General features: G+C 50.2%; 1 protein-coding gene and 1 long non-coding RNA gene across 3 annotated transcripts in view; both read left to right on the top strand.

The window, feature by feature from the left end:
• LOC105000139 overlaps positions 1-3,086 on the top strand; it is a 10,691-nt gene extending 7,605 nt beyond the window's left edge. Inside the window, exons 4-5 of the mRNA XM_010855848.1 lie at positions 7-506; positions 2,676-3,086. Of these exons, the coding sequence (XP_010854150.1) occupies positions 7-506; positions 2,676-2,685 (510 nt within the window). The 3' untranslated portion in view covers positions 2,686-3,086. The remainder of the gene's footprint in view (positions 1-6; positions 507-2,675) is intronic.
• Positions 3,087-6,507: 3,421 nt separating this feature from the next.
• LOC105000092 overlaps positions 6,508-10,897 on the top strand; it is a 24,466-nt gene continuing 20,076 nt past the window's right edge. For both annotated transcript variants that reach the window (XR_826689.1, XR_826690.1), the window contains exons 1-2: positions 6,508-9,196; positions 9,388-9,614. This is a non-coding gene — a long non-coding RNA (uncharacterized LOC105000092). The remainder of the gene's footprint in view (positions 9,197-9,387; positions 9,615-10,897) is intronic.

Raw genomic sequence — 10,897 nt, 5'->3', positions numbered from 1 at the left:
GGCGAGAGGCAACAGCGAAGGAGGAGGACTCTCTGGCGTGCTACAAAGGATTGCACAACTCCGGGCTGGGAGCGCGGAGCGCCCAGCGGCCGGCCGGCGCGCGCGGCACGGCGGCGAGCAGGAACCAGCTCTACCACTTCATCAGCACAACTGTCTCGGGTCGGCCTCTCTGCCAGCAGGCCCGGCACCGCCCACTTCCTGAGACCAAATAAGGCAGGGGAAGGCGTCTTTAAACCTCCGGCGGCTGCCCGGGCTGGGGATTTCCAGCAGACCTCACCTCCACTCCAGAGACTGTCGCCACCCTCCCCCAGCCCAGGAACGGTGCCCCCCGATGGCTTTGCTGGAACCAACAAGCCACGCGGCTCGTTCCTTTCACACCAAGGTCAGGAGGAGACGGTGACGAAATGTTTGGAAACCCATCGGGCCTGCCAGGAAAGTCTGTGTGTGATGCTGGGGGAGGACACAAGTCGCTTTCTTCCACAAAGAAAACTCTGGTTTTGGAAACGGTAGGGCACGCGCAGTCCTCTCCAAGGCACTTTATTAACACTCTCCCCCAGTTTCCCTTTTTGGCTAGCGGTGTTAAGGTTATTGAGAGACTGGTCCCAGCTCCTAAAAGACCCATGTCTCGATTACCTAGATGTAAAAAGCGTCCCGGTTTAATTCTAGCAACTGAGGCCAGAGTTGGGCAGCTTTGGGCTGCCTGCCTGTAGTTCCCCTACCTTTCCTACCATCACCTGATGCCATCCCGCGATGCCTCCTCAACTGGCGGGGAAGATGGGAAACATTTCTGCTACTCAGGTGGTTCTTGCTGGCCCCCAAGTATCCTTACAGTGAGGCTCCAGGGCCAGGAGTAAGTCCTGGGGAGGGAGCCCATTTTCCCTGGCTCTTTTCATTTGTTTTTGTTTTTACCAAGGACATGGGTCAGAAGGAGATTTTTCTTTGAAGGAAAAGCCACTGAATAATATACTGTGTCCTGGCAGCAGCCGCTTTTCCCCTGTGGCCAGTCCTGAGAGGCAGGTGCATCCTTTGCTTTCTCAAGGGGAAGGGGAGGGGCAGCAGAATGCGATTCTCACCGCCCTTCTGAGCCTGCAGGGCAAGGCCCTTCCCCACCCCGGCCCTCCCCCTGCCCCCAGTGGATGACAGAGACAGTGGTGTCATCTGCATATCTGAGGTTATTGATATTTCTCCCGGCAGTCTTGAGTCCAGCTTGTGCTTCTTCCAGCCCAGCGTTTCTCATGTTGTACTCTGCATAGAAGTTAAATAAGCAGGGGGACAATATACAGCCTTGACATACTCGTATGTTCTGCCTAGAAACCTTCAAAACCCCACTCTTGCTTCTAAGAGGCATAACCTTCCTGTCCTCTTCCACCCTTTCGTTGGTGGGAGCCCCTGTATGCAGCTGGAGCTCACACCTTACCCAGGAGGAAAAGGGCTTATTTACACATATGTCACAGTAATGACAACTTAGTTTTATCTGCAAAATAAAGATAATTATGTCAGGGGACTGGACCCGATGACCTCTTAAAACTCCTTCCAGTTTAAAATCCGTGATTCTGTGATTGCCAAAAAATGAATAGAGCAGCCAGGGAAACCACCTCCAACAAAGAAAAGCCCAGGCTCTCAGATTTAGCATCTGCTCTGACAGTATTGTTCCTGGCAATTCTCAAAGCATGTCCCCCCACACAGCCTGCTTAACAACCCTGTGTGTGTGAGAAGTTTCAACTCACTCAGTTTATGGATGAGAACACTGAGGTTCAGAGAGGTCGAGTGACTTACACAAGATCACAAGGCAAGCCGATAGTTTGCCACCTCTCTTCCTCTTCCCATCTCACCCAGAGGAAGGCAGTGAGTCACTGAAGGATTGAGGTGCTCAGGCATGCAGGCCCCCAAGTAGAGGCTGGACTCCCGGGACTCCTGGCAGAGGTTCTGTGCAAAATCTTTTTTGTTTTTTCCATTTGTCTGATGTTTTCCTTCCCACTGACACCTCATCCAAGTGAGGGAACCAAAGCAAACCCACCTGGTCTCTGGTGCTCACTGCTGCCAGGTTCCTCTGCAAACCTGCAGCCATCCTGACTTCCCTCTTGGGCCTGGTCCCCAGAAGTGGGCTTGGGCCAGCCCAGAGCCAGCCCTTCCAAGAGCCAGTGCAGACCAGCCCAGGGATGTTCCCCTCCAGAACCCTGGCTGGGGAGCCCATTTCTAAAAGAGCCTGCCACCACGGAGCCAGAGCCCAGCCTCCAGGGAACAAGTGGGAGCCATTCCAAAGGGCACTCCTCAGCCTTGTCCCGCCAGGATTCCCTCCCTATCCCATGCCGGGCTGCTGGGCTGGGCCCAGGAAGCAGCACAGGGAGCAGGGGTGGATGGCAGGATGCATGAGAAACAGGAGTCAGTGACCTGGAACAGCCCTGCTCATCTTGGAGTAGCTCTCACTCACAAAGGAAGAGAGGGAGAAGGGGCATGTGTGCGTGGAGGGGAGGAGGGCCCAAGACTGTCCCAGATGGCGCCTGCCTGGCAGGAGAAGTCTCCCTCCCAAAGGCCGGCAGATGAGAATGTGTAAAGAAAGCTGCAGCTCTTCCAGGAAGGCCCTGGAGGTCAGTTTTGCTGCAGATATGACAGTGCAGAATCACTGACATGTGAAGTGAAAGTTTTGGTTCTAGAAGCTCTAACCCTTCCTACAGGTGCAACTAAAAAGGGTGCCGATTGCGGAAGAAAAGAAAAAAAGAGAGAGATGGTCCAGGGACCTTACCCAGAGAGCAGGCTTTTCTTCACCAGCAAGCTACAAACTACAGCAAAGAGCACAGAGCTCCAGGTCCCAGGGAGTGCATCTGCTGAGAAACACTCCAGGAAGCAAAGCACCCTTGACAGGATCTCAAACCCTGGCTCCCAGTGACCATAGAATATGGCATTCAAGAGGCTTCCAGGAACAGCATCAGCTCTCTGGACTCTGCACCGAGTTATCCCTCACTGCCCTGAGTGGTCATCATTCGTATCCTCTTCTGGGGCAACCTGAGACCATGAAGAAGCTTGCACGGGGGAATACTGTGGTATGTGAATTCTATCCCAATAAAACTCTTACTAAAAGATAAAAAGAAGCTTCCATGGAAGCCAAGTTCTCACCACCCGTCCCCCTACCTCCATTAACCTTGTTTCCATCATTCATTTAAAAGAGTTTTCTTTACCCCAAAACCCATGCCTGCTTTCCAGTCCTTTTTCCACTGTCCTTTCTCTATCAGGACTTTCCATCCAGGCCAGCACACACAGTGTGTTTAAGTGAATAACCAACCTTTGCAGGAATGTGGGGAGTTGAGAGTACAAATACCTTTGAGGAAATCTCAAGTCCACCTTATGTCCCTAACGTGCCTTGTGTCCTGCTGTTACTTCCCTTTTCAGAATAAAGGGACTACCTACCTCTGGGACCTCATGACCTACAGTTACAACAGAAGAAAGACAAGGCTGTATGTAGAAAGAACAGGGAACCAGGACTGAGTCTGGATCCTGCCTAACTAAAGCCAATCCACTGTGTGATCTTAGGGAAGTTGACACTTAGCTTCTCTGAGTCTTGAGTTCGGGGTCCCTGTGAGATTCACTCTAAAGTATTTGCGACACAAACCCTAAAAGAATGCCACCTTCTAGGGATTTAGAGAATCACAAAGACAAAAATGGTTTTATAGCTGTATCATGCCGTGTACCTATACGAGGTTACAATTTTTTTTTTTTTTACTATTTTATCCTAGATCCTCCTCTCCCAAAATTAGCTTTTCCCTTTTGAGAACCTCGCCAAGATTCTGTTTCCTCTGAAAAGCCCCCAGGTCCACCCCATCAGCCTGGGGTGCCCAGAGACACTCTGCAGCACTGACTCAGTGTCCCTTCCAGGTATCTCTCCAAGGCTTCTGCCCAGCTCCTTTGGGTCCTTCCCTCCAAGCTTTTCCACTGCATGCCCACCCGTCCCCAGTAGGGACACTCCTTTGACGCCTGTGCCTTCTCTTCACACCCTTTTTTGGCCACATCCTTTCCGAGGAAGCAGAGGGCTCAAAACCCCAGCTGTGAAGTTAAGGGGCTGTATGCTGACAAGTCCCTGCACGGCCTTCTCTTCTGCCCTTGAGAACCCAGGGGGCCCTCCGCCTGAGTTCACACTGACCTCACCTGTTCCAGGCAGGGCCGCATCGGCCCCAGCAGCCTGTCCTCACACTGGGGCCCATCCACTGACCCCCGCCTCCACCTCCCTCTCCTGCAGGCCTGGGCCAGGTTCTGAGTGCCTTTGTCAGGCCCAAGAGGGAGCTTCTGCAGATGTCCCCAGTTGCTGCTGTCGCTCTGGGACAGACGTCTGGCCGGGGATAGGGAGAAAGACAAAACAGGTGTGGCCACCAGGGAGGGCGGGCCGGCAGGGCCACAAACAGAAACGCCCTTTCTTCACAGAACCAGAGCTGCCAGCTTCCCAAAGGCTTCATTTCAGCACAGTCCAACGCCCCCTGCAAAACCAGCCCCAGAACAGACTCCTTCATGGGCTGTTCTCTGGAACTCGGCTTCCCTACCTTATGGCTGTGGGTCAGGAGGAACAGGACCCCTGAGATCCAGTGTATGCACTGGGCAGTTTTCTAAAGCCTTATTTTTAAATGAAAACAAATACAAATGATGCATCTTGGACTAGAAGCCAAAATTCATATTCATGAGAATGTACAGGTTAAGAGCACAGGCTGAGACCTGAGTCCAATTCTTGGCTCATACTAGCTTGATGACCTTGAGCAACTTACTTAACCCCTTGGTTTTTCTCATGTGCAAAATGGGGATGATAAGAGCTTAAAACAATGGTATACATTAAGTCTTTCCTAAGTATTGGCTACCATTTTTTCTCCTCTCCTAGTCTAGGATATTTATCACCCATACTGCCATCAGAGTGATCACATCCCTTTTCAATAGCTCCCACCAGACTTCCCTGATGATCCAGTGGTTAAGAATCTTCCTGGTAATGCAGGCAACGCGAGTTCACTCCCTGGACGGGGGGAAAAAGGATTCCACATGCCACGTGATGCAGCCAAAAAAAAGCTCCCATGACCTGCTGCAAAAAGCTGTTAGCCAGTCACTTGCGGTTCTGGAACGATCTGGCTCTACCCTACTTCCCAGCCCCAGGCCCACCCAGTCAAACAACCTGAAGTTCCCCAAGACATCTGCTTTCTCCCATATGCTTCTCCTCCTTGTATCCACAGGTAAACTTTACCCTGCTCTTGACTTGAGCTTAATGGTAGTTCTTCTAGGAAGCCTTCCTTGACTCCTTCAAGCAGAGGACGGCCACTGCAGTGAACACTGCTGGAGGCCCCCCAACCCCAGATCCCCTTTTATCAGGCTGGTACACCATTCCCCAGCTACTGTTGAGTGTTGGCTGCTAAGGGCTCACAGTTGCTCCCTTCTCAAAGGGAACCCTTCCTGGGAGAGAGCACTGCAGGCAATGATTGACTGGGGGTGGGGGGGGCGGTGGTGTCAGAGAGGGGTGGGTCCAAAAGATGGGCCCCCCCCTTCCCTCAAGGCAGGATCATATCTGTGCTAGTGCAATGCCAACTGCAGGGCTCCCTGTGGCATCTGGCTGAAGCTAGTTCCAGCTGCAACACATCCTTCCTTGCTTAGCTTCTTCCTCAGCCAAGATCCGCTTTGCTCACTCCCTTCCTCCTGTGCGTGCGTGCTCAGTCGCTTCAGTCGTATCTGGCTCTTTGTGACCCCATGAACTGCAACCAGCCAGGCTCCTCTGTCCACGGGATTCTCCAGGCAAGAATACTGGAGTGGGTTGCTGTGCCCTCCTTCAGGGGATCTTCCTGACCCAGGGATCGAACCCACATCTGCCTGAGTCTGGTGCACTGCAGGTGGATTCTTTATCCACTGAGCTACCTGGGAAGCCCTCAGAGAACTTCCTGTCAATCCCAGGCACTTCCAATTGTCTCGGTCTCTGCCCCTAAGGATCAAAACAGCCGCGCTCTCTCCTAACTCCCATGGCATTCTCTGTTTTTCTTGCCTCCGTCCCTTACACATTGTTTCTACAGCTGCTTCCTGTACCATCTCCCTACTAGGATCAGAGCTTCTGAAGTGCACAGCCCAGGCCTGAGTCACCTCATATCCCTGGTGCCTATACATGGTGGGTGCTTAGTAAATTAAATGCCTGTTGATAAGTGCACAAATAAAATATTTGTGAAAATTTGAGGTAAGCAATAAGATGTAACTGTTACTATCACTATTACCATTCTGTTTCTTCCATTCTAAGATGCACATTTCCCCCATTTTAATATCTCTGAAATCAGGATGCATCTTACAATTGACAGCACATCATGGTTTAACTAGCAGCATTTTCTTTTTCATAGTTTGCATAAAATAATGGTTGTTTCACAATCATTGGCTTCTTAGGGTCAATGGTATATAGTATTATTATTATTATTATTTGCCACACAGCTTGCAGGATCTTAGTTCCCCAACCAGGGATCGAACCCAGCCCCTGGCAGTGAAAATACTGGGCCTTAACCACTGGACTGCCAGGGAATTCCCTGTATGTTGTTATTATTACTATTACTACTGCTACTGAGAGTGGATCTCCTGGGTTCTGGGGACTGCAAGGCAAAGCCCACAGAGCTAAGTCCCCGTTACATGAGCTCAGTAACTGTCAGGCAAGCTCTCATAAAGTGACTTGTATTTTCCCAGAGGTCAGAAGGACCCCTGTGTCTGGACATCTCTGAAAATTCCCATGAAAGCAGGCCAATGTGATGTGAAACAAGCTCTGAACAAAGAGTCAGGAGAGCAACGTTCTGGGCCTAGCTCTTCCCTTAATTTTCCAGATGACCCCATGCAGGACCTATCAACACATTAACTGAGCATCTACTAAATGCTTGACATGATTCGACCCCGACGGGTCCACCCAGCACCCTGAGGAAGCCATTATCCTCTTTTTTATAGATAAGGTTAAACAGCTCTTCCAAGGTCAGACAGATGGTACTTGACGGCCGGGCTTTCTGAGTCCTGATCTCTGCTATATGAGGATGCCTCCTTGGGTCTGTTTTCCCAGAAAAACCATCAAGTGATGAGGGGTCACAGGTTGGAGGCTCACAAGCCAGGCTCATTCCCAGATACACTGCATTTGACCTATATAATGTATTTTATTTTTATTGAATTAAATGTATTTCCAAACATTTATTTAAATCAGGAGATTTAAGTTAAAAATCGGGATTTCTGGTTTATCATTAAAAAAAAAAAAAAAAAGGAACATTGCTTACATTGGGCCCTCCTTCTCCGGGGTGGAGTCAAGTAGCTGTGCCAGGCACTGTGATGGGAGGTACACGTTCCAATTTTCCACAGATTCCACCCCTTCCTAGGCCACGGGTCACTGTCATTTATCATCTAGCCTGTGCTGTTCTCTTACACCCAGCCTGCCTCTGTTATTGAGATCCCCCTACTCCCTACCGGCCTTTCAGTGGGTGATCCTTAAACCAGATGCACTCAGGTGCCCTCTGCAGCCCTTACCTGCCTTTGGCTCCTCCCAGAATCTCCCAGCACAGCCTCCCTCCAAGGAGGTCACTTTAATGAACCTATTTCAGAACGAGCAGGCAAGCCCCTGCCTGGCACCTACCTCCCCTCTGCTTCCATCACAGGCACAGTACCCTCTTCGTGGGTACCTCCCACCCCCACCCAGAGCCTCAGTCCAGGCAGATGTGGAGAGGAGTTAGCCCAGGTCGAGGGGCGGGGCCCCATCCAGGAGGCAGGGAGGAAGGCAGGACTTTGTATTTCCCAACAGGAAAGTGGTACCGAGGAGATAAATTGTAAGCGGGGGAGGCTCTGCAGTCACAGATGAGCACAGTTTGACACATAAGGAAAGACAAACAGTAAATCATCAGGAGGAAAAATGCCGGGTCTCAGCAGCAATTTGAGAAATGCAAATTAGAACACCATTAAGGAGCCATTATGACCCGAGTCAATGTGAAAATAAGTAAATAAATTAAACAAGAAAGCTGCTGTTGGCAGGTCATCAGGAAACAGCTGCAGATACACTGAGGTGCTGCTGTAAACTGCTCAGATCCTTCTAGGATGTGATTCCACATTGTGTTCCAAGAGTTGAAGACTTGATCAGGTTATTACAGTCAGGAGACCAGATCCCATGAAAACAACTCAAACTACCACCTCAAAGGAGTCTTTATAAAAGAGGCTCATAGGAGCCTGTATTTAGACTCCCCCCAAATGGAACTCCATTCAGATTACAGTATGGTATGGTAACAGAATGAAATATAAAAGGTTGACATGAGGAAACAATCTGATGAAACCATTCGATGAACTCATGTTAAGTGACAGAATCAGAACAAAAAATAGTAGAGGGGGACTTTTTAACTATGTTAAAACTCCGTAGGAACATTTTGCAGCCATCAAAAAATTCCAAACTGCAAATTGCCAAGGTGTAATGTTTATTCTGTTAAGTTGATCAAGATGGTTTAAATAATGATGATGATGATAATGATGATGATGGTAATGATGATATTGATGATGTAAAGGCCTTTGGACAGAATTTCCTCATTATAAACATACCCCAGCCCAGGTCCCAGGCACAGGTAGGTCCTGCCCCCTGCCTTGATGAGGAAGGAAGAAGGAATGTAAACTGGGAGAGGAGGGTTATGACTGTGGGCAGGAGGAGGGCTCTGAAAGACACTTCTGCCCAAGAAACAAAGTGACACAAATAACCCCGCACCGTTTAACCTCCAGAGTCCTGGGTGCTAGCTCTTAATACTGCTGCATTTGCGCTCTCAATTTTACTAATACCTTATTTCAGCAACTTCGTAGGTGACACTGGGGCTCTTTGCGGGCTAGCCTAGGAACCAGCCCAACTACCATTTATAGCATGTTTCTATGGAAATGTGTTTCAAGCTACAAGAAACTGAGCTGCTGACAACCCTGGGGCACGCACGTGGTCTCTAAATTAGGGAACTGAGACGAGCAGTTATTGCTGGGTCCTGGGCTCAGGAAGACAGCCTGTTACTTAGATTCTGTATCAGTTAGTACACCAACCAGCAGTGGTCCCTTTGGAGTTGGCTCGAGATCACTGCAGGGGATGGGAATGGGACCACAGCATCGAAGAATGAACACGATATTCCAGAGAAGCCCACACCCACGCACAACCTGAGTGACACCCACGTACAAGCCTGTGTGACAGGAAGGACATGAAACTGGCCAGAGTACCCTCGTGAGTATCCAGGCAAGCCCTGGGCCCACACGCTCTCCAGTTTCCCTCTGACCCTGGCAAACCTCCAGCCACAAGGCCCTATTTCAGTCTGATAATGGAAGAACAAACTCCAAATTTTTGAGAGTTCTGGAATCTGGCTTGAGCGCATGTAGGCTTGTGATAAACCCATCTCTCCACACATTCTGTTGCAGTGGCTTCTGCGTCTGCAGGCTCCAACCTGCCCACTTGAGCGAGGTCTGCCCAGGGCTCTCCCGGCTCCACCCACCCTGGGACTCCAAACAACACAAGGAGTCTCCATTTCCTGCCTTGGACTGTGCTAACCACAGGGGAAAGAATGATCGTGGGCCCTCCAGACACTCCACGTGACAAGAAAGTTCCCCACCGAGAAGGCTACCTAGAGTCTGTCGTACAGAGTGAGGTAAGTCAGAAAGAGAAAAACAAACATCATGTCTTAACACGTAGACGAGGAATCTAGAAAAATGGCAAAGATGATCTTACTTGCAAAGCAGAAATAGAGACACAGACGTAGAGAACAAATGCATGGATACTGAGACAGAAAGCTGGGGAGAGGGGCGGTGGTTGGGGATAAATTTTGGAGATTGGGACTGACGTATATACACTATTGTATATAAAACAGATAACTAATGAGAACCTACTGTATAGCACAGGGAACTCTACTCAGAGCTCTCTGGTGACCTAAACGGGCGGGCACATGTGCTCAGTCACTTCAGTCATGTCTGACTCTATGCAACCTCATGGAAGGGAGACCACCAGGCTCCTTTGTCCATGGGATTGTCCCAGCAAGAATACTGGAGTGGGTTGCCATGCCCTTCTGCAGGGGATTTTCCTGACTCAGGGATCAAACCCACATCTCCTGCATCTCCTGCACTGCAGGTGGATTCTTTACCATTGAGCCACCAGGGAAGCCCAACCTAAATGGGAAAGGAATCCAAAAAAGAGGGGATAGATGGCCGTTTCGTTTTGCTATACAGCAGAAACTGACAGCAGTGTAAAGCAACTATACTCCAATTAAAAAAAAAAAGACAGGGAGAAGGCTCCACACAGGGAGGCAAATCCAAGGCGGAGTGGTGGGTAAGAAGGCCGTTCACTAGGCGTCTCAAGGTTCTGAGATGCCAGAGACACAAGGTGGTCAGAGATGGTCAGAAGATAGTCAGCTGCTCAGCCACAGGCCACACCTGCAGCTGCAAGTCCCAGCAGAGCTCTTGGCAAGATGGGAGGGGTCAGAGGGCCCTGCCGGCCAAGCCAGAGAGAGAGAGACTGGATGAACGTGGGGGCTTCCTTCCTGAGCTTGGTTAAAGTGAAGTGAAAGTCGCTCAGTCGTGTCTGATTCTTTGCATACAGTCCATGGAATTCTCTAGGCCAGAATACTGGAGTATTCTGGTAGCCTTTCCCTTCTCCAGGGGATCTTCCCCACCCAGGGATCGAACACAAGTTTCCCGCATTGCAGGAGGATTCTTTACCAGCTGAGCCACAAGGGAAGCTCCCCCCCACCCCCCCCCCCGAGGTTGGTTAAAGGGCAACTCTAATTTTCTAAGTTTCAATACTATAATGAATATGTGCAACCCTGCAAACACCCAAGACACAAAGTCACTGGGGCTCCACCTGGGTCAGGCAGGGCCACAGGAGGTCAGTTTGCAAATCACACCCTCTCTGCTGCCTGTGTGAACTGCAGACAGAAGA

This window comes from Bison bison, unplaced genomic scaffold (genome assembly GCF_000754665.1).
Source record: "Bison bison bison isolate TAMUID 2011002044 unplaced genomic scaffold, Bison_UMD1.0 scf7180017864368, whole genome shotgun sequence".
Lineage (NCBI taxonomy): Eukaryota > Metazoa > Chordata > Mammalia > Artiodactyla > Bovidae > Bison > Bison bison.
Note: the sequence above shows the minus strand (reverse complement) of the source record. Positions and strands in the feature narration are given on the sequence as shown.